This window comes from Anopheles ziemanni, chromosome X, assembly GCF_943734765.1.
Source record: "Anopheles ziemanni chromosome X, idAnoZiCoDA_A2_x.2, whole genome shotgun sequence".
Lineage (NCBI taxonomy): Eukaryota > Metazoa > Arthropoda > Insecta > Diptera > Culicidae > Anopheles > Anopheles ziemanni.
The window spans coordinates 9,344,982-9,369,537 of NC_080707.1; the positions used below are offsets into that span (position 1 = coordinate 9,344,982).

Below are 24,556 nucleotides of genomic sequence, written 5' to 3' on the forward strand. Positions count from 1 at the left end.
TGTTCTTAAATGCCATGTTAATGAAACAATAGTTTTTGACAAAATACTATTATAAAGTTTATCAAACTAACGTTTTTTGGAAACCAAGCAAAGACATTATTTTGCTTATGAATAAATCCTTTATCAATTTATCTGATTCACACACAAGATACAGAAACAAGATAAAACTATTTGTGTCTCATTTTTCGACGTGACTTGTCAAATTCAAATAAGATTTTGCTATTCTTCCAGTTTAAAATTTGCACAGAAGGTGTCTTTCTTTAATGAACGAAATCAAATAAATTGTTTATGCATTTGTTATTCGAGTTTGGAACTTCATATCGGCTCAAAACGAAAAATGACTAAGTCTAACACTTTAAGTGCACATAGATAGCCCACATACAAGGTAACAAAATCGGTTCTTAGAAATTGGTTTATAAACACATTTAATCAAAAGTGATTGCACAAAACAAATGAACTCGACAGTATTTTTAAACTCCACCGTGTGTGTTTTTCGATTCTCTTAATTTCTTTATGTATTGGGTATATCATGTTTTGATCAAGTTTACGCGTCACATTTATTCATTAACTAGATCGTTAGAAGGCTACAAGAGAGAAACCTAAATATAAAAAAACTTAGGAGCAGAAAAGTAGAACCAAGAATAAACTTCTTCAATCTGGTGTTAGGACAGCTCCCACTGTGCACGATACCCTTGTGCCTTTGAGCGGAAATTTGAGCGTTTCCATCGAGCTGATGATGGTCCGTCCAAATGGAAACCGGCGCCAGACCTTCTTCCCCAAGCCGATTGCTCGATTTACCCCCAATGGCCGAGGGGGACAGGGGGGACGGTCACGACTAATGGGTGAAGAGTTTTGCAACAGCAATGAGCGTTACGAGCCGGTGATTGAGTTTTTCAAGTACCGTGCGAGATAACCCGAGCAAAGCTGCTTCGAGGAGGGCCAACTTTTCCCGCACTTTCGCGGCCGTGCGGGTTTTCTCACACTGTTCGTTTAATGGAACGCGCTGATAAAGGAATATTATTACCCAACGTCGTATCGCGAACTGCTGCATCATTGCAACGAGGAGATTCCTATTACGGCAAGGATGGACTGGAGCTGTGGACATTGGTTGGCGACTGTCCATTGCGGTGTCCTTATGGTTGCGATCGGCTTACTGCTGATGAAGTAGCTTTTCTTTATCTAATTCTTTTATTTATTTGTTCAATTTCACAACTTCTCAATTCTGATAAAGTGAAAACAAAGGATTAAAAAATAAAACACATCGTCCGGGTTGTTTTTCATCGCCAGCGGATGTTTAGCAGCCAAGAAAGAATGCCAATCGGCAGAAATGCTCCTGACTTTCTCGTGAGCGATTTCAAGTGGGAATCCGACCGAGCGAATAAAGAAAAGATACAGAAAAGATGAACAACGTTGCCTAGTCAGCTTGGTGCTCGAAACAGCTGACAACGATATGAAACAGCCACCAGGTGCAGCACTGCACAAACTAAACATGACAAAAAAGGGCAGGAAACCAAATTCCGCAGAAGCTAGAACATGGAGGTTTTTCATCTTTAGAACTAGACTTCCTGAACCCTGAACCATCCACCTGAACCAAAGTGCGAGTTGGATATCTCAAGCAATGGTTTAATATTTGAAAAGTATAATTAAATCCTTTTTAAAAAGAGCAACAATTTTCTAAACAGTAAAGTTGCTTAAAACACTGGAAAAAATATTTCAATTTTGAGGTTTCAACTATTTCAAAGATGCTGATTTATTTTCGCTGAATGTTGAAGTTTTTAACACATAATTTATTGCTTGTTTTACTGTTAGTTAAGTTCTCTAGTTATATTTGAAGTTAGTCCTTTAAGCAAATTATTTAATCATATCAATGCTTGGCTGGCGAACGCTCAGTTATTAAAATGACTCAGCTTCGAGACGTTTTTGAATATTGTGTACCTCATTTTAACTCATAAAGGAATCGTAAATTATCGCTACGAAGCAAAAATGAAATTTTGCTGCTAGATTCAGGCCGACATTCACGAGACTAGGGTTTTAGATCAATCAGTGGCGAATGTAAGATAAAAAATTGTCAAAAAAGGGCAGATAGTTGTTGTCTCGTTATTCAGCAATTTGAAAGCAGATATTTGACAAGAAAACATGTTTAATTTTCGGAACAAATACGACAAAGTTAAGTTAAACTCTTGTATATGTTGCATTAAAATTTTATTAATTTTAATGGAAGGCCGCCATTTCAATTGCGTTGCCTTTTTTAAAATGCACAATATCAGTAAAATGCCGCTTTACTAAACTTTTCCTTTGTTTGTTTCCCTTTCAAGTTTCTTATTAACTCCATAACCAACTTTTTGCCATTCGTTAGTGAAAAGTTCTGAAGTTGAAGTTCAATTTGAAGCAAAAGCTAGTATTTGACAGCTAGTTAAGAAAAATATGCAATTTGTTAATCATAAATTGCTAGAAGAAGTTTATTACTGTCATTCGGAAGGACTAACCAAAAGGAAGCACTGTGTTCATGGTTTGAAATATGAAATACTGTCACAACCTTACTTGTCACATGTGACTGATTTATTGGTAACCATTGTAGATTATTCTCCTTAGGCGGTAAATGTAAAAAATAACAAATGTTAAATATTTTTCAATTCTAGATAATTCTACTGTATAGTTGTATATGTTATAATGATTCATTTTCTGACACACTGATAAAATATCCTATTCACTGATAAATACCTTTCCCTTTTCTCATGTTGCAGAAATCGAGGGCAGCTGGGAAGAATGGTGGACGTATGATGGTATATCAGGTAAGTTTGGAGAACGACCGCATGCTGCCGAATCAATATATTTTCAAACTCCTTTGTTTGATTATAGTTATATCCGCTGTTTTTTCCAAAGTCATCGAGCAAAACCGCTTGGTGCATATGTGATGAGCTTCCAGTTTGAACCACTTCGCAGTCAATTTCAATTCCGCGTTTGACTGTTATTTTGCGGTACTTGCGGGAAAAATCGTTTCTAGGGCTTTCCTACCCCGGCATATTCCTCCTTCGTAGGTATGTCGGTGCTCATCCCACTTTTACAATCGCCGGACACGCTTAGCGACCGTTGGGAAAAAGGGTAGCGCAAGCCGGAGGAGACGCTTCACGCCCATCAAAATCCTGCAAATAATAGCCACCACTACACGTCAGTCGCTGTCGCCACCATCGGGTCGGTGTCGCCGTTTGCCTTGTCGTTTCGGTTGTTGTTGTCCTGGTCGTGATGTTGTGTATCACTGAGGAGCAACCGGGCACCGGGGACGTCCGACACCTATGCCATTCTTCGCCTGTCACGCTATCAATATGGTTGATGGTGGAATGGGGGCGAGGTACTCGTGGCGAAGTACACGAGGAATGGGTGGTTTTTTTTGTTGCATACGTGGTAGATGTAAGTGGCCCATCCTTACCGACAAAAGCGAATTCACTCTTTCTAAATGCAAGCGCGCTGGAATTCGCTCGTAAAGAAACCTTCCTTTCACTGTGCCCACTTTCTTACACCCCACTGTTGCATACACAAACACGTACACACACACAATTACAATGAGTATGGTCGAGAGTGGGGCGGGCGATAATATAAACAGACCATACCGGTACATCTGCCACTGACTTCGATGACTACTCAAATCAAACATAAACACCGAAACGGTAAAGATGGTCCGTCTGGGCCTGCTGTTTATATGAGCGTGTCGAGTGAGAGACGTAGGAGAACCGTGTGTAGTAGTCTGGAGTAGTATATTCGTTGATTTATATAATTATTTCCACACACTGTCCACGCTTGCTGGTGTGCTCTGCTTGTCGGAATAATAAAGTAATAAAAAACACGTAACGGAATTGATAATAAACTGGTTAATTTGCAAGGGAGAAAAATCTGGACTAATCGGCGGTAAAGCAGATAAAAACTGGGAAGAATTAAAATACAAACCTGAAAAAATTAGTTCTTGCAAATGAATGATTTTTGCAAGCTAGTTGTAACGATTTTGTAAAGTATAGTCATTCTTCACTTTTCATACTTCATCCCGAAAATCTGTGCCCTGAAGCAGAAACAACAAAAACTTAAGTAAATAATATAGAATCCATTTTAATTACACTGTTTCTAGTTTCGAATGTTATTATAATTAGTTTCACAACTTTTCAGAGGTCCACATTCGTATTCATTTGACATATGAACATTTAAATCGTATAAAAATAGTATGAAATCTTAATAGCACCACTTTCTATCAACCAATTGAAGCTATTTTTACAAAAACCTTAATCAAACACATCTTCATGATTTTATTTTGTCTTTTTTGTTATTTTTTAAACTAATTTGTTCAATTTGTCATGATTTTCAGGGACCAACAGCTAATTCTAACATTTTCTGTCGCAGATCATATGGTGCCTAGTCGTTTTTCGAACTTAACCTAGTTTAATGCACACGTCTTGTTGACACTTTAATGTTGAAATCTGCATTGTGATGCTATTCTACTCTGGTTTACAGCTTATCTTTAAATTGTTCACGTTTAAACGACCGTAAGCTATACTTTTCTCTCATGTAACCGTTATTTTTAAACTGGGTTTTCATGGAACAGAGACCTGTCCATGGTCCGTTTTGATATTAACGACGTATCCTGACGCATAGATACTTAAAACGATGAACTTATATCTATTAACATTTTGCCCTTTACTCACTATTAATATCTTTATAAAGTTCATTGCAAGTTGTATTTGATTGAAACGCTGTACAAAAGCTAAAGTGGTGCTATGCTGCTTTCGTATGAATTATTGGGATTAAATGTTTACAGAACACAACAATACAACTATGAAGTGCGAAAAAGTTGTACAACTGTAAATAAGATAACATTATAAACTGGATAAAGCTCAAATTTAATCGAAATGATAAAAACACTGCTTCAAAACAGGGTGATGCTATTCACAGTTCGCTCAGTACATAAGGAGCAAAGTAGTCGTACGTTAAATAAAGAAATTCTTTGACTTCAAGTCGAAACGTATAGTACAGTCAAGTACTAACTGTAAGAGAGGAAACTGAAGGAAGCAAGTTATTGATTTTTAAAGTAGCTAAAATAAGTTTAAATCTCATTGAATATCAAGCTTCATTGATTAGGAAGTAAAAGTATAAAAGCAACAAAATTGGAAACATGTTGATACATCGATTTTTAAATCCAAAATACTCATTGATACACATGAAAAGCAAGGGAGTGGTTTTGTTCATAGCTTACTTTTAACAAGTGTAATAGATCAGGCTTCCATACTATAATAAAACCCATTTTCACACAGTTTTATTACACGAAGACGAAGAAAATTCGAACGAAAAATAGCAATTAGATAGTACATGATTATCTTCCTAATTGATTGTTTACTCTGCTGTATAGTAAAAGCTTAAGATGAAATCGGACCAGTGCCCGGCCCGCTTTTTTGTCCACCACATGCTCGAAATGATGTACCCAACGCTGTGCCAATGGTCCTTGTCAGCGAATGTTGCCTCTACTAAGCCGATCATTTCAGGTGGATTTTCTTGTAAGCCACCGCAAGCGTTTCGAAATGTCTCCAATGCCGGGTCGCCGTTGTTGGGTTGCTACTTCTACTCCGGAAACATTACCCTGCGGCCCGATTATCGTCCCTACAGATGGATAGCGGAACGTAGAACACAGATGCGGCTGAAATTGAAAAATACTAGTGGATATCGCTTGCGGAATTCCAGTGCTTCCCTTGCGGACACATTCAATCGGGTCAAAAACGAAGGGCTGAGCTGCTGCCCAACCCATCATTTCAATTTACCGTCCTGCTGCACCACTCGTTGTTCGAGGATTGAGCCATCCTTCAGCAGAGGCATCCTTACTCCGCCAACTTCCTGCCCGGGGGGGGGGATGCACCCTCCTCGGTTCCAGGCACAGGCACAGGCGCAATCTTGATTGCTAGCACTCCGTTTACTTACGGCGCCCTCCACTCCCCCGGTTCCTCCACCCTGCCTCCAACATCGAGGGTCGATTTCCTGAAAAGATTCGTTTAACGAGTGAATTGGAAGCGGTTGTGCATGTCTAGCACAAATATGTCTTACCGTGTTTGGCGAGTTTTCCCCCCACTTTTTCCTCCTTTACCATTCCACCTTCCCACCCCCACCAAACACCAGGCGCCTCCATCGAAACTTCATACACCAACGGCTGTAGCTGTATTTGCGACACTTGCTCGCGCCTAAAGAACTGTCTGCCTCTAATTTCCTTCCCTCTCCCCACACGTTGGTCAAGCATGTGTTTGAACTGCTTGTAGTTTTCCTTTCCGCGGAAGGTAAACCTCCACCCCTTCCCTCCGGCAAAGAGGTGCAACGCGCCATTTGCGATGCATTTGCTTTGTTGTTACGTTTCAGAAAACACCCGTCCAACGCGACCCGGTTATCGGTACAATTTATCTTCTTTATTTTTAGCCCCTCCTCACCCCCCGCCCCCGCGATCCCCCCGTGGAACAAGGTGGAACGTGGTGAAAACACCGACACCCGAAGCTCATGTCCGAGTGGTATTTACCTTCGCGATGAAACGTTGCGATGAAATTATCGCACCGGAGGCATCTTTATCAACAAATGCTTCAGTCTGAAGAGATTTCGCGAATGGGGAGTTGTGGGATGAAGGGGAAGGGTGTGGTGGTGCTTGGATACTTAGAGTTTTCCGAACCCAACCCTGGTGTGGTTTTGAAAGCAGTGTAGCCATTGGATTAAAAAAAAAGATGTTTTGCTTCTGATATGTTTACACTTGCCACGAGCATTCGTTCGGTAACATTTTGCACTCCGTTTTCGTTTCAGGTAGACAAAAAAAAAACATGTTGGTATTCACGTGGAGTTCATTCTGCTATCACACTCATCGTTTGATGAAAGTGTTTGTGTTTGGTTACGACTGAGAATGTGGGCGTTGGCAGATTACTAAGATATATCTACTTCACACATTTAAAGGAGTGTATTCCAAGTAGCATTTCCAACAACTAACAGACATAAACATATTTTATTAATGTTTTGACTTGAGTGTACTAAATCAACTTGATTTTATTGAAGCTTTTTTTTTGCACCATAAACAGTTTTCATAATTTCAACATCCCTAAAACCTTTTATAGATAGGTGTAAAACCTCAAAGTGAATGAAGATATGTGAAGGAGTCGTTAATTATGTCTTTAAACATTCCCTTAAAACCAGTCAAACACAACCATGTAGCATCAACAATATCGTTAGTGCACACCGGTTCAATTTCCAAGGAGAGATTCAAGTCCCAAGAGTGAGTAAAAGAGTTACTAGTCGAGTTACAGACTTTTGAATCCATACAAAGAATCAGAGATTTGCAACCCTAGATTCGAAATCTATAAGAGTAATCGAAAGATAAGATAAACTATATAAGAACGAAGTGTGTTAATAATGCTTTTGCAAATTAATAGGTGAATAATGCTCAAACACTTATTCGGCATGTTTTTTTCGTTCACATATATTGTTATAAAATTCCTGGATTTAAACCTCTGTGACCATTAGTGACTTTTCCAGTCATTCATTCACTCTTTTGAAAGCAAATCTCTGTGCTGATAAACAACTCATCTTTCACGTTTTCTAATCACAAAATAACTAACATTAAAAAATCATGGTGATGATTGTTCATTCTGATTCAAATCTTTAACAAAAGTTACTATCCTCATATTGTAAAATAAAAAATAAAATAAATACATTAAAAAAAAAATCAAAATAGTCTATGAAACAAGAAATGAAATCTTTAAAGACTTTTGAAAATCAAAACTACGCTCTTTCGTTTAGTTTAACGCTTTACACTATCTCTTTTCCGCTTTGCTAGAGGAGAAAACCACAGTGAATTTAAATTTTCATCGACAATTGTATTTATAATCACTCGGAATGAAACCAAGTTTCGGTTTCCGGTGGCTTTCCTTCCACGTTTGCTATTTTACGCTGTCCGGAGTTACCGAACGCGCGTTTTCGCAATGTGTTTCAATGTATGTCCTTCAAAGTTTTGTGTTCTAGGAAAATAAAACATCACAACGGGATGCGATGGAAAAAGCAGGTTGGAGGGAAACAAGAGCCAAAATCATAGGACTAGACAACGAAGTACAAACAAACACACATTCCAGCGCTCCGTCCATACGAACACCACCACCACTGAGGCTTTCCCGCGGATGAATCAGGACGACGTTCCCTTTTCGGCTGCACCCGTGCACATAACTCTGGACGCCAATTGAATGAATCTTTTCGGAAAGGAGCTAAAATTCCTACCATCGACAGAAAATATAATATTGCACGTCCGCACCGGCCGGTACCAGACCGTCCGCTTTACTCTTCCCATCCTCCATTCCGGGTCTGACTTGTGGCAAACAAATGGAATTGATAAATTTCCATTCAACTCCACACCAGACCGGCGTCTCGCAGTCGCAGCTCGTTTCATCTCGCGAATGATTCTTGCCCGAAGGAGGATCCCCACTCCGGTTGGGTTGGCATTTTACAGCAAACCAAAGCCTTTCGACTCCGGACCGTTCCTGGGCAGAGCAGAAGATTTAATTCACGGTCACCAACCGGCTCCAAGCTGCCAACCAGGAAACCGAATCCCAATAATGCTTATCCACGGCGGAATGCGTTGGGTTTTGCTCGATCGGTCTTACAAAATGCGCGTCAAATCTTTCCAGGTGCACGCGACAAATCCATTCATTTGTTTTCCCTGGTGACCTGCAAAATCACCATTTTCTATATTGTCTGTCATATTGTTTAATGTTTACTCTCATATTGCCTTGAAACCCCAATGTCAAAATGTTTAGCTTTAACACGATGACTGCCAAGCGTTTTTAGAACACTTCTTTGGTACAATGTTTTTTAATAAAATGTGTTTATAACATTTGTTAAACCAATGGTTTTCGAAGGCCAACCTAAGATTCAGCATCCCGAAGAAATTGTTTTTAATATTCCGATAGTATTTGTGTTGCATTTTCATTTATTCATGGGTGAAAAACTTTTTAGAACTAATTGCTGCTGTCACCTACTGTTGGTTGACATAGAAGTCAACGTGTTAATTATAAAGATAGATGCAGTTTTAACGAGCCTTCTTTACTTACAATTTCTCTTCCAATTTCAGTTTTAATTCAGGAAATTTAAAAAGCTCCTTTTTAGCGCCAACGTACTTTTCCACTTTTATCAGTGAATGCTCATTATTTTGTCTAAAAGTAGATTAATGTTATTGAGAACCCAGAAAGAGCTACGATAAATTATTATTCTACGTAAAACCGAAAGTTTTGGACAATCTTTGTTTTGTGCAACATAAATATAGTTTTATTGCATTTTTCTAATGTGCTGTTTTTGTTTTTTTTTTGTTTGGCACTGTTGAGATCTTTCATGTTAGTTTGATTTGCGTTCGTAAAACTGAGATTGAAATATAAAAGTTAGATGATTTTTAGTTTTAGAAGTTTTTATAAATGTACAGAATTATTAAAAAATACATAATACAAAAACAAGTTACAAAAAAGCTAAAATATATAATAGATACAGAAAAACTAAAGTGAGCACTTTATCCTGTCGATGTTTTCTTCATGATATATTTTTAATATAATTTTTTTTTAAGTAAAACTGTATTTTTTTGCTTATCTCGAATTTTATAAATGATACTACAAACAAGGCACAAAAAATCATCAAGGTGTATTTATTTCAATTTAAAAAAACTACACTGTATAATATAATGACGAATGTCTTCTGGTTACGTGTTTTCATCAAAACACTGATATGGTTTCAATTTTATTTGCTAATGTGATGGACGCATTCATTATTGTTATTGCTATTCTTGAAACAATTGTCTCATAATGCAAAAACATCCATTAATTTCCCTTTTTGATGCGCAAACCGTAAAACAATAACACCACTTAGAAATCGCGTAAATGCTAATGTGCGGAATATCGAAGTCGCGACTGTCGGTGTGCGAAGATATCGGCGCTATTTTCATCTTTTATTTTCATCTCTTTTTTTGTTTTTATTTCTTTTTTTTTTGGTTCTGGTAACCCAGAGTATTTGGTGGTCGCGTAGTAATCCATCCCAGTTTACCTTTCACCACCAACAGAGCGTACCGCGGGAAGGGAAATTGGTTGAAGCTTGCGAGCGACGAACTTTGAACATCAAGGGAAGAGAGCGGGAAATGATCTGCCTGACGGAAGCACGGGAAAATGGGTATGGGATCCAGTGGGAGAAGGCCGCCGCCATCTTTGCCCCGGAGGATGGGGCATCCTTTGAGCAGGTCGCGTCGGTTGCCAGCGCAACGAGAACCGACCCGGAACCTAAATCAAACGCTTTTCGCCACATTCGATACGCGATGAAATAAACAGAGGAAGAGCTGTCTAAATGGAAAGCGCGGCTGTGTGTGTGTGTGGGTAAGACAGAGACAAGCTGAAATGGAAACTCAAGTAGGAAGGCCCACGTGGAGAATGCCAACTAACGAAGGAATTTAATTTGGTATTCCAAAACTTCGTAATTATTCTTTGATTCTCTCCGGCTTCATCCGGACGCTCGAGCGGGCGGAATAAATCGCCCAGGTTGCGTTACGCTTTTCCACCGCCTCCATCCCCCCTCCCCCCACCCCACCCCGTTGCCCCGGTCGCGCTTGTCTACATTCTTTTTTTGTACGATTTTGACTTCTTGATGCAGCCTTTGCACGGCATCCTGACTTTCTTAAATGATGCTCCCGGCAGGTTCCGTGCCCGGCTTCCGCTTCCGTGCCGACATTCCGTGGTTGCACTTCCGCTTCGCCGGCACTGCGATGCTAAGGATTCCACGTCAAACAGGGCGGATGTTTCCGATCCTCTCCGTGTGCGAGCATTCCAATACTCCCCTTATTTGCTTCTTTTCGTTGTTCTTCGGTGTTCGGGGAAGATGGAAGGATATTTCACCTGATCCTTGCTACCACCGATTAGCTTGCTGTTTTGGCTGCTGGATGCGATTTGCTGTCGGCAGCCTTAATGTACCGGAATTTCTTCATCACCGCCGGGAGGAAGTGGCCTCCGCTCGAGCGCAGCTAGCACGAACAGTGTAGACAATTACACTGCATCGAACAGTTTAATTACGCGTGTCACTAAATTCGTCTTGTTTTCGTGCGCGCGAACAAATGAAACGCTCCCGGGCCGACGTGTTTCTGCACAATAAACAATTAAAAATCCACTTTAATCCATATTTCTTCTCTCTTCTTCTACCGAAAGGTCCGGCATTCTGGGGGCTTATCAATCCGCAGTGGAACATGTGCAACAAAGGACGCCGCCAATCGCCGATCAATGTGGAACCGGAAAAGTTACTGTTCGATCCATACCTACGCTCACTGCACATCGATAAACATAAGGTAGGTAGGCTGTAGAAGTACAACGTTCTATCCCACCTTACTTTTCTTAGAGAAAATCCGTTTCGGGAAATGTCTGGAGAGATGCCCCGATTGGGTTAAATGAACAGGCACTATTTTACCGCGTTGACTGCCAAACGTTTTTATCCCATTTTTTTAGAACAATATTTTTTAATAAAATTTGATTATTTAAAGCACAAATGTAGCTTCTCGAAGAATTGATATTAAATATTACTATAATTGTTATGTTAAATTTTCATTTATTTATGGGTCAATAACTTTTTAGAACTTATTTCTGCTGTCAACCACTTTTGGGTGACATAGCAGTCAACGTGTTGAATGATATAAGCCACAAAACTTAACCATTAAAATAATAGAATATGGTCATTGCCGTGTCTGATTCATCCAGTAAATTTCACGTTATTCAATAAGATTTTACAAAAGAGGTAGTATAAAGCTTATCATGCCCGAAAACATAACAAATGTCAAAATAAAGTATGGCAATCAAGCAGACATGTATCAAGTGCCAAAATCAAGTACTTAAGTAATACTGGTCTTAATTAAGTTAATAATTCTGGCCTTGTTAAAACAAAACAAACTTTCATTTGAGATTGGAAGAATATTTAATGGCATTTCATAGCATTGTCTACCAAGTGTTGAAATTAAATAGCCCAAAACATATCATATCTCGGAAAAAGCTGTAATTACATAGTTGTTAATGGGTTGCGTTCTGCCCACAATTTGATTTGCTTTATATAGCTTGTGGTATAAATAGTTCTTTTGAATCTTCGTTCAAATAGCAATTCTAGATCATTTATCATTCGTTTTTCTTTATAACATTTGTTCAAAAGTTGCTATATTCCAGTTTATTATAAGAAATCAATAATGTATGTAAAAACGTCGTTCACGTGGAAATTAATGTATTTACTTTAAGATCTTTTTTAAATACTTGTTTAATTTCACAACGTAAAAATTAATTTCTACTTTTAAACAGAAAATTTATATGTTTTGCAAATTTAGGTTTTTTATGCAAACTGACTTACATAGTAAATGGTGCATACGAAATTTGAGCTTTTCGAAAATATATAAATATTCGATAGTGTTAGATAAAAACAAACATGTTAAAAATCGCATCTTTGAATCAGATCAGGTCAGTTTACTTCATGATCTAGTAAATTTAATTGTTTCAGTAAAAAGAAAGATAATACCTCATTTATGGCGAATGCGTATAACATTTAAATTTAGTTTCAAAGTTAAATACATATAAAAATAATTAAATAAAGCAGTAAAATAAGCGTTTTTAATTGAAAAAGTATGATGTAGATATGATGAACTATTTTGTATCGAGTTCTTAGGTGATTTTGAAAACAATATCTGCAGAATAATATAATAGTAAGAAGAAACTTTTCAATGCTTTAAACACTTTTTGGATCACACAAAATGAACAGGTAATAGAAACCCGAACATGGAGCTTGATTGTACTTGAGTGAATCGCAGAATTTATTGTATGTAGATCTTTAAAAAAAACACCATTTGACACCATGACGTAGTTCGTTTCAGTCTCCAACCTGCCGCAGGGGCAAAAAAAAGGTCACTGTCCACAACAAAGCAGGGCACACCTGTTGGGTGTTAAGTATTCCTATTCCTGGCGACACTTAACAGCACAAGGGAGCAAGAAAACCTGCGATTCACGACAAATGGACACCCTAATGGTGCGGGCACAACAAGAAAAAGGAATGCAAGAGGATGAGTATCGCGAAAAAAAAGGAAAAGAACAAACTCACTGAAGGGGATGCGCTATTAAAAGGGATTTGAAAAGTTGCTAGGAGGAGGAGGGAAAGGTGGAAAAAGAGGGAGGAATCATGCGATACCTGAAAAATCTAGCCCAAACCGTCCCTTCCTTCCCCTAAGCCCATCGGCGACAGATAAAAACCATGTGTTCGCACGGAACATCGATGAACGCCGCAGCTGCGTGGCCTCTCGAAAGAGGGCAAGGGCGCCCGCGTCTCGAGGACCACAGGATGCCACGGTTCGGTATTTAAGGAAGTGATGTCCCGGGGGGGTTGGGGGAGGGGGTAGACGTGCTGTTTCTTATCTTCCACTCACGAGAAGGAAGTGCCTTTGGCAAGGGTGCTTTTCCTTTCATCCTGTCAACGGTCGCTTTTCCACTCGGTAAAGTACCTTCGATCCGGCCTCCGATTGGAAGTATTGAGAGATTCTTTTTGGCCCTCCGGTGTCGCGTTGATCCAGCTCCCATTCCTCCCCCTCGCCCTCACCGAGATATCCGTCTCGTTTACTACCGACATTTTCACCGTCAAAAACCCTCCCCCGAAAAAGGTAGGCGGGCTGTGCTACCCCATTTCCGAAGATTGGAACCAGATTGAGCGCATTATGTGTGTTCCACCCCCCCCCCCCCACCCCTCCCCCTCTCACCACCTCCGTCTATCCACGTCACGGCAGTGAGCCAGTTAACTTTTCCACGTACCCCACTTCCTGCTCACCGGAACCTTCACCGTTTGGGTTGGTGGGAGAAAAAAATGTCATCAAGTCGTTCGGAAGCCCCTCACACACACCCACACACACACACACGGTTTCCGCGGGATGCTACGAGTGCGCCGTTACGGTCCACCGGTTGCCCGTAAATTTGATTATGTCGTTGAGCGGCGCTTTTCCGCAACCCAGCCAACTCCTTCGGCAGGCAACCCCAAGCAGTTTTTCCAAGCAGATCGCATCAACTTTCAACCGACGCCGAATTCAATCTGCCGAACACCGCGTGCCAGTGTGTTACAGCCCGAACATTTCATGCGGAACGGTACGAAAAGGGAAAAAAAAACGACGACGATGACGACGACGGCCTCAAACCGCGAGAAGGCGCAAATGTTACGTACAGTTCGAGTTCGAGGCTCGCGTGTGAAGCCACCGTGCGTTTTACCGTTTTACATTCATTCTCGAGCACGAGATTTCACAGTGTTGTTTTCCTTTTTCCACGCAACGCCTTTGAGTAAATGCTCGTTGTCGCTGTTGGTTTACTTTTGTTGAATTATTCGTACGCCTCCACGCGATTTTCGAGACGATGTCAACGACTGGAGTTTTCTTTTGCAAAAACCCACACGTTTCTCTCCCCGAGCAGCAAATCTAACGTTCAATCATGCTGCTTAAAGCCATTTTATGCACTTCTTCGTAGGTTTTTACTTTTAAAAGTTCATTTAATCATTCGGTGTGTAAGCTAGAAAAGTTGACATGGGTAAATAGAGTACTCGCATTTCAATCGAGAGTAAACACATGTTGTCAGCGGCGACGAAATCGGCTCTAGGAGTTTTTAACCAATGCCACTATGGCACAAAAAGGGCAATTTGTCGGGATTAAATACAAAATCAAATGATCCGCATTTTTTTATTGTAATCTCATTGTAATATTCCCTATATGATAAATAATAACGATGTTTCTGGGCTCTACAACTAGGGTGACGCTGTAAAACCCTTATATTTTGGTTTTAGTTTCATTGAATATTACCAAATCATCGTTAAAAGATTGTCAGGAATATTTTTGATAACTATTTTCTCACAAATAGCTACTTAATGAACATTTTGAACTTGCTTCATCTTCTTCCTAGTCTTTAAATGGTATGGAACAATTAGTCTCGGAGTTATTGCAATCCACCACAAATAATTTGTTTTTCTGTTTTTGTATTGGGACATGGACATTTGTTTTTGTTTTTTTTCTGTTACTTATTCTATGACTTATTACAAAATATTTTATCAAATTTTGATTTTGATGGGCTTTTTCAAATACCTGGAAGCGTGAAAGCTGTCATATTTGGCTGATGTTTTACTTTCATCTTGTAGTTTGAGAGTAAAAATTTCATTTTATACAGATTACAAGCTGACTTTGTTTAGTTCTCTTCTGAAAAAAACGATGAAAGAAAGTAATTTTAAACGAAGCCGTCCGTCACGGTATCTTGAGTTAAAGAGATTCAATTAAAGAGACGAAACACGCAATAAAAGTGTTTAAAGATCTATATTAGAAGTAAGCAAGAGGTATCAAATGGTTTACGATAAATAAATTAAAGGAATAAATAAAATAAAACTAAATCAAAAAGAACAACAACAAGGAAATAAAACAAAGTTTTAAACACTATAAAAAATACATAAATTTACCAATATAGAAGTGCAATATAATATAATTAGTGCTATGAACGATGTTACGGCAGTATTTTGCAGTACATTACTTTTGTAATTGCTCAAATATTCAATTTTGAACAAACCATAAGTACTGCAGTGTTCAATGTTAATTAGAATTCAAACCCTTCAAGAGCAAACGCACCCCCCTCCCCCTCTTACGGAATAAACGATTAGCAAAACTTTCATCAAACATGTTTCGTTGATCCTTATCGTAAGTTGTTGTCTTTCACACGCAACAATTCTCCTTGTAAACAAGTGCAATTTGTCGTTTCACTTTGTTGCAAGTGCGCCTCTTGCGATGTGTGCAGTTTTCCGACTTCAGACACAAAACTGTTTTGCCTTCTCAGAGGGTGGCTGCGCCACCGAACAGTGTGTAATTCACGCCAAAGACCTGTTCATCCCTCATTCGGGCTGACGTCAACTGACGGCAGAGTGAAGCGGTTCTAGCTACCTCAACCCTAAAAAGCTATTCACTTTTCTTACGAGGATTCCCACTTCGTGCCGAAGCATAATATTGTTCCGCAGCCTCGGCCCCGCCGCCATCTCCGGCCGAGTGTTTGACAATTGCATGCGAAGGCGAAGAGTTGGCGAAAAAAGGGCATAAAACCGCACGAAAAACACCAACACAAGCTCGGCTCCTTCACTCGCACACCGTAGGAATACATCACAGGTAGGCAAACCCCTGACAAACATCCGACCCCTTGCCGTGCCTTTTTTGTGGACTTTACCGCCAGAGGAGGGGGGGAGGGGACGAAAAAACACGAATCTCGGCAGCTTCGGTGCGAGCGAGAAGTCAAAAGAAATTGGCAAAATCTTACCCCCCTTTCCACCCCTTGTGCCGTGCCGTAACTGGCAAGGACGACAAACAAAAAGCTTACTTCGAACCCAACCGAACGGTTCCTTCGCACCCCCCCTCGCCCTCCAATGGTGAGGTGTATAAAATCCAGCAGCCATTCAGTCGTCGTCCGTGTCGTCATTGTCGCCACCGCCCTTGGGGGATGAGTGAGAAAAGTATCACCCTTCCCGGGGGTGGGAAACCATCAGGTGGAAGGCGAGGGTAAATGCCGGTGAATGAAAACAGCATTCAATGATAATAAAATTTCAGCAATGAAATGAAATTCATAACAACCTGAAAATGAGCACTCATTCGGATAAAAGCAACCCATAAAAGGGCCTTCGGGCGGGCGCTTCTTCTGCTTCTGGTGTGCAAAGGGGGAGGAAAAATAAGCGCGGGACCGTTGGATGGAGGGGGTGTTTCCTTACGGAAACTTTTAGCCTGATGGAAAACCTCATCGCGTAGTGCGGCCTCCTCCCCCCCGAAGGTGTTTTCTTTATTATTTTATATTTTAAACTTCGCGAATCAGCGCCAGGATTGGAACGGGAGTCATTTTGCCTCACTTTTTATTCCGCCCTTTTTTGCTCCCTCCTTGCCATCCATCCTCCCTAAACCGATTATGGTTGGCCTGGAAGGTAGCATGCAAAAAATCGGGGGGGCCAGGTGAGGTTTGAAAGACGAGTTTTCCCACCCGCATCACCGTTAGGAACGTTTTCTGGGAAGGTTTTTAGGCGACGAAACTGTTTTGTTGCACCGACTAAAGGATGAAGCTGCGTTATTCGTCACGCATGCTTTTAGCGGTACTTGGGGCACTGCACTCTTCTCTGGAGGATTAAGTAACTACATCTCTCGATTCCAGAAAACTTAAGTTTTTTTTTAACACTAGAATCCAAATTGTGGTCAACGCAATTTTAAATTTTAAAATCACGAAAATGGTTGAATATGTTCACAAAAAGGTTGTTGAAGAGGTACATCAAAAAATTAAAAACGCCAAAAGATAGTCAACAAACATACTAAAAAGTAACAGTTTACAGATTTGAAAAATCTTCATAAAAATAGGGGTCAAAATGACCCCTAAAAAGCATTCGGGCATGATCTCAAAGCAATGTATTCTATTGTTAATAAAACTAAATATGTTGTACAGAATGAATTGTTGCTAATTTTTCACTCATATTAAGTTTGTAAAGTTACTGAATGAAAACTGTTGTTCTGATTTAAATCAAGCCCAAACCATGTTCTACTCAAGTTGATTTAACGTTTGCACCAACACAAAATAGACAAATTTCAACGACTTTTCAAGCAAAAACGGAAAACGCTAGCAACTTTCCGTTAGAAGCAAAATAAAAGTAGCAAATAGATGTATGAAGAACTACTTTGACAAGTGTATTATTTTAATTGAAGCTTTTGGAGCTTGTTACAGTATATTAAACATGTTTTGGGGTTCCTTAACTCCCATAAAACGCCATTTCGTGACTGAAAACCAGCTAGAAGGATTTGCACAACACAACAACTGGAAAACATCCTTACGCGATTGATTTTATCGGCCATGGCTAAAGTTTTCAGCCAACGACCGTAAGGCCAACTTACTGACTGTCGGATTATGTTTTTTAAAGTACTTAAAAGATGTGACTTTACTTTAAAATTTACTTCATTTAATTTGCTTGGTTAACTTTTTTCTTACCACCGATGCAAATTTGTCTTTTTTTTACATTTTCTTCCGAACTTTTATTACCTCCTAGACTGTTTAACCCCATAATCCCTTATTTTACGCCACTCGTTGGGTAAATGTTGTACACTTCACCGTTTTCCTAGGGCAAACACTTTTTACACTCACCTTTTGCGTTCATTGTGGCTAATGTTTCCCGTTGCAACTTAATCTACTCGCAAATTACCTAATGATGCTGCGTTTCAATTATTGTTTGCGTCTAGCCTTGGAGTTTTGGTTTTCACAAGAAAGCAAAAACCGAAAATTGTTTTTATATCGCATCATTTATGCTGAGCTGGGTTTTACTTGTTTAGTAAAAAAAATCACTTCGCACCATAATGAAGGAGACAGTTTTCATAACTTCTTTTTTTGTTTTGTTTTCATAACTGTTCTCTACCACCAATTTGCATTTAAAGTTGTCAATCATGAGTTGACATGTGTTTTAATACATGTGTTTTTCTTATCTTTTCCTTCATTCTCGCCATTTCCTCTCTTTCTCGTTGTCAAAGATCTCCGGCACGCTGCACAACACCGGCCAATCGCTCGTCTTCCGGGTGGATAAGGACACCAAACAGCACGTAAACATCTCCAGCGGCCCGCTCGCCTACCGGTACCAGTTCGAAGAGATCTACTTCCACTATGGGACGGACAATAACCAGGGTTCGGAGCACCACATCCACGGGTACAGTTTTCCCGGTGAGGTAAGCCACTACAAATTCTTCACCACAATGCATAAAACACAGTTTTGACAGTATGACAGTTGTTGCGTATGACGGTGGTCCTTATTTTACTAGTTGGAATCAAACTCTATCATCCATCGGTATATTTGTTAAATCCTTCACTCTGTTCAGTTGCTATTAGACCTTCTTGGTTTTCGTAATTTTAACTAAAAATAAACTTATATTAACTCACGATTGATAAGTTTTTGGTGAAAACCTGGAAAATTTTTTTTAAGCCAAAGGCTTGCAATAAATTCTACGATGAAACGTTAAAAGTCCAATCAACAATTGTCCAGTTAGTGAAATAAGGATTCATGGTGATATGATTTTTAATTTTTGAGTTGAAAAATGATTGAGAGAAATATGAGTTTAATTTAAAGTTGCCTATTATTTCAAACAACTGCTTAAATTCGAGTTGGCCGTCATATTGACTGAGATGAATAGCAGAGATTGTATTGATGTGCTAACATGTGGTTGGTACCATTAATTCAGAAATTTTGCAAGAGAAATTTATGTTCAAATAATACCATACCAGCAAATATTAAAAAGTTTAAAACAAAATGCTGGATTCTCTCGACTAAACAGCTGTTCCGAACATTTACTTGTTTGTAAAGGATATTTAAATGTATCTAACTTTTATGCCTTTACATATAATCTCTTAAAACCCGAATATACTTGATAGGGACTCTAAGTAACATTTTACAGCATTTTTTTTTCATAATTTGTATCAGACTTTAAAAATGTCGCTGTTTTTATCCAAACCTATAGAGAATGAGGTAATCATGGTGGCTTTATAGGAACTGGACAGAGGAACTGTATTGTTACGTAAAACAGAAAATTGAGAAAATCAAAACTCTCTATTTCACTCTCAAATACTTATCGTACTTTTAGATTAAACGTGAAATTTAAGCTGGCTGTAAATGTTCGATCTAAATCAAAGCTGGTTGTTTGAAATGCCAGAGTATTACCAATCATTTAAAGTGATTAAGCACATCGGTTTCCTTTTGCTGTACATTAAAAAACATTCATCAACAAGAAAATATTATAAACTCCTTGTTTTGTAAAAGAGTTCCTTACCATTCCTCGCTGTGTTACATGCATTAGTAGTGTTTCAAAATGATCCTTGATACACTCTTACATGTCAGAGCTACTTGTTGAGATCAACATTGAATTTCCAAGTAGAAGATGTACCCTTCCCAACGTGTTGATTGTACATGTTGTCAGATTTAATCTCACGTATATGCTGGAAATCCTCGTCCTTGCATACGGTGTTAATAAAACCAGATCAGTAACGGCTTTGGCTTATTATTTACAAGAAGAAAAAAAACAGATAGTGGGTGGGAAAAAAATGTGCACATTGCAAAAATATGAACTTCAGGTTCAACACCTGCGATTAAGACACGACTGAGCGAGGCGTGAACATCGTCTGTTTTACGCTGGGAAGTGCAATATTTTTCCTCCCGCTCGCCATTAAAGCCCACAGGGATGTGGAGAGACCAGATAAGAGCTGGTTTTCCACGCCGGGGACGGGAACGGAACTCACGATGGCGAAATAGTTGGACTCAGCCGCGTGTGCTGTCACCCTTAATGTGTCTCTCCGACGCGAACGCCAAATCTCTACGTTCACCGGGCAAGTTCGTGTCGGTTGTGCGAGCATTTTCACCTTTTTTCCTCGCTTTTGCACGTACACGGGAAAACCCAGGCGCGTCGCAACCCGTCATCGCCCGCGCGCCTTGTTATGTAAATAAGTTTCTCGTTCGCACGTTTCCGGCGTTCTGGCAGGTCCTCCGGCCTGGCACTGGCCCCTCTATTATGACATTTCCCGCCCGATTGCACGTACGACCTTGGCAAACCCCACCCCGCCCTCCCTCAGCTAACACTTTTCTTATCGTTCCTTGAACCCCCCCCCCTCCCTCCCTCCTCCCTCTCCGATTTGGCCATAAATTCAACATGATGTCCTATTACGCCAAAACGGTTGTGTGTCCCAGCGTCGGGAAAACTGGGCGCCCAAACGTGCCATACACTCGAAATGACACGCGGCCCCCTCTAAACTGGCTCGAATGGCTTTCCTCCACCCCGCCCCCACTTTCCATTGGAGGGGGGGAGGGAAAAACAAACCCAATTGACGGAGCATTTTCCTAAGCTGCTCCAGACCGGAACCCGTCGTCTCCCGGGAATGGTTGGGGCAGGGTATTGGAGGGGGTGGGGAGGTGGAAAAATTCTTTCCACAAACGCCTGGGTGGAATTTTTCGGCACCGTAACCCACCACCCACCACCCCCGTTCCCATCCATCGAGAGGTTTTTTTTCTTGGTTTAAAGGCACCCTTTTCCTTATGGCTTTCCAAAAGGCAGCAGTTTTTCGTTGTGTGTGTGTGTGGACAACTATGCACGCCGTACATTAGCGTACATCTTTGATTCGGGGGGGAAAAAAAAGGAAGTAAAACATCCCCGAGACGCCTTATTATGGCACCGGGCCATAATCAGAAGTAATGATCAAAATTGTACAGTTTAAAGCGAAACCGGACCGAACGGTGCACAGTGGATGATGTGAATAGCAAATGGAGGGGGAAAAAAAGCTGAACCACCACGAGGGGCAGGGCTTTTTTCTTTTATGACACTACTTACGTCGATAGAGGAATATATCGCACCGCGGACAAAAACGGCCTCCGGCTGCCTCCGGTGGGGCAATGTTAATAATGTGTAATTTAGTGTCGGCTAGGCATCTTCTACGGGGCGGAAAGAGCTGCGGGGCTAGTGTTAATGTTTGGTCGCGATGGTCGCGTTTTAAACGCGATTGTCGTCTCCCGTGCCCCGCTTTTGCCAACGGGCATATTCTGTAGTTAGCTTCTCTCTCTTGCTCACTCTATTTATTTTCTCCGGTCATTTTCGTTTCCTCTTCTCCTTCTTTTTTTTGCCACAATTCTCCCCCCGCATGTCGGGATGAGAAAAGTGAAACTGTTTTAACGATTATGACTTCCCGCTTATCGGTGGCTTTTTATCGTTTTGCAACGTTGATTTCGTTCGGCGCCGCTGCATCGTCCGGTCGAAACGGTGGCTTCCGGGGCGGTTTTTCCATTTTCCTTGCGGTGATTTTGGTGTGTGTGTGTGTGCGTTCCACCGTCGCCGATCACTATCCACCCTCGCTCTTTTTTTTCTTGTGCGGGGTAGAAAACCATTTCAAAGTTTCAACACCCAGGAATAGTGGCGGCAATTTCATCGGCAGCTATTTACGGTTTACAATTTTCTTTTCCTGGCTCCTGCTTCATGATTTTTTTTCCCCCGTTCGGCTTCTGGTCTCTTCTCCTGCAGATTCAGCTGTACGGCTTCAACAAGGAGCTGTACCATAACATGTCCGAGGCGCAGCACAAAGCCCAGGGCATCGTGGGCATTTCGCTAATGCTGCAGATCGGCGATACGCCAAATCCGGAGCTGCGAATAATAACCAGCGCCTTCAATAAAGTACTGTACAAAGGTATGCTGCTTTTCCTTTTTTTCCCCTCCCTCCCAGCCCCTGTACGTTTTCCTGCGCACAAGCATACACACACACACGTTTTTCTTCCACTTTCCGCCCGTCGCAGGTTCTTCCACACCCATACGGCACATCTCGCTGCGGTCGTTGCTGCCCAACACCGAGCAATACATGACGTACGAGGGCTCGACCACGCATCCCGGGTGCTGGGAGAGCACGGTCTGGATAATCCTCAACAAACCCATCTACATCACCAAGCAGGAGGTAAGCAAGCAGCAAGGCGAGCACCATGGGATACAGGGGTGGACAATTCGAAAAGGAATCGAAAGAGTTTGGTAACAAAATTAAATGATCGTCAGGAAAAGAAAGCAGACAAAAACAAGAGAAATTCAGCTGTTAGATTTAACATTTATCATTTATCAGACAGATATTTTTTATTACTATTTCAATACAAGTCCAAGTCGGACACTTAAAAGTTGCAACCTATTTCCACCTTGAGTAAAGTTGTCTCCTTCACCGAAATAGCTGTCAACACGAGTTTTTACAGACTTCTACTTTTATGCATGAAACAATGATATTTGAAACGAGCAGTCAAACTTTATTGCACTCTGAATTAAATTTAAACAAAAGTTTAGATGGAAACGAAAAATACGTTGCCATTCTTGCTTCTATTTCCGCAGATAAAAAATTGGCATTATACATATTTCCATAATACATATTTAGAGAAAGATTTGAACACACATAAAGGTCATAATCGTTTTATACAAAGAAATTGAATAAAAAACCAAATGAAGGAGAATTTCAAATACTTTGCTTCTAAGTGAAAGAAGTACATCAAAACTTATACAGAAAGTCTGTATTATAACTAATATATAAGAGCTTAAATATGTAGATAGTAAAGACTGAAAATATCAACTGCCCAAATTTTCCCATTTTTGAGATTTATTCTTTTTATTAAGAAGTATGGATGACTATTGTATAGATCATACAATATCCAAAGCGATAGCTCTTACAAATCGGAAAGAATTTTTCGTAGCAATGTAAAGCTCGAGCGGACATAGTCACCTGACTGCATTTATTTTTTTATCGAAGTTGTTTCATAACACAGTGGCGCCATCTGGATTACAAATGTAAAGATTTTTTTTCATGTTTTGGACTATTTTGAAATGAAAACAATCAGAATAATAAAGTAATTCATCATAATTTGGTAATGTCCGTTCGGTTGTCCTATCTTATCCCACTGTGCAACGCCAGGATTAAGCCATGCTCTGCTGCGTCCATTTTACGCACCGCGAGCCTTTTTATGCGCGGGCATCCAAGCCGTCCTGGCGTGGTGTGCCACGACAAATTTGCATGGATCTTTACTCACACACACACACAAACTCGGTTCCTTTTTGCAGTTGTACGCGCTGAGGAAGCTCATGCAAGGCTCGGAGCAAACGCCCAAGGCACCGCTGGGCAATAATGCCCGGCCCCTGCAGGCGTTGCACCATCGGACCGTGCGGACCAACATCGACTTCGCCAACACGGGCGCCAGCAAGGTAGGTGCGGGAAGGGAAACTAATTTGAGGAAGTAACTAATCCATGATCAACCGCCAACCGATCGGACCTCGACCCGGTGGAGGTTGTCGACCGTCGGCGCCATTTTTTTTTTCGAACCCCCCGTCCCCTAACGACCATCAATATATGTTCCGTTTCTGCTTTTCTTTCTCGCCGATCCATCCGTGTTTTGTTTTCCCGGGCGTGCAAGCAGGCGCAGAGCTGTCCGACGATGTACAAAGACATGTACTACAAGGCGAACCGGTGGACGTCGGAGATTTCGGCCCGCGGGCGCGAACGAGGCCTGCCGGATGTCGACAGCGTGTTCCACTCGCTGCCATAGTGGCAGAAGGACCCGTTCCGTGCCGCTCCGAGGGAACATTGACGCCGTGCGGTGGTGCCCCCGGCTCCTCCGAGGCGAATACTTTGCAGCGTCGAAGTGCGGGGATCGGGGCAGCAACAGTAGGCACCAGCTGGTGGCAGACCGACGGGAGGGCAACCCCTTCGCCGTCCGGTCGGAACCACAGCAACAGCCGAAACAACAAAAAACCAATATAACTGAACAATTGCCTATACACACAAGTACATTAAACAAAACAAAACAAAAACAAAAACAAAAGCATGAATTAATCTATTGAATTGTAACGAAAGCCTACCAACTAGCGAATATAAAACTAATATTAGCCAAACAGATACGCTGATGCTCATACACGCCGCATTGAACTGGGGAAGTATATAATCGCAAACTACCAACA

The 24,556-nt window shown here is 40.8% G+C and overlaps 1 protein-coding gene across 1 annotated transcript in view; it reads left to right on the forward strand.

Moving 5' to 3' along the window:
* Window positions 1–24,144, forward strand: part of LOC131290893 (carbonic anhydrase-related protein 10) — a 39,233-nt gene extending 15,089 nt beyond the window's left edge. Inside the window, exons 2-8 of the mRNA XM_058320078.1 lie at window positions 2,745–2,792; window positions 11,220–11,356; window positions 18,584–18,775; window positions 22,103–22,265; window positions 22,372–22,526; window positions 23,663–23,803; window positions 24,016–24,144. Of these exons, the coding sequence (XP_058176061.1) occupies window positions 2,745–2,792; window positions 11,220–11,356; window positions 18,584–18,775; window positions 22,103–22,265; window positions 22,372–22,526; window positions 23,663–23,803; window positions 24,016–24,144 (965 nt within the window). The remainder of the gene's footprint in view (window positions 1–2,744; window positions 2,793–11,219; window positions 11,357–18,583; window positions 18,776–22,102; window positions 22,266–22,371; window positions 22,527–23,662; window positions 23,804–24,015) is intronic.
* Window positions 24,145–24,556: the final 412 nt, after the last annotated feature.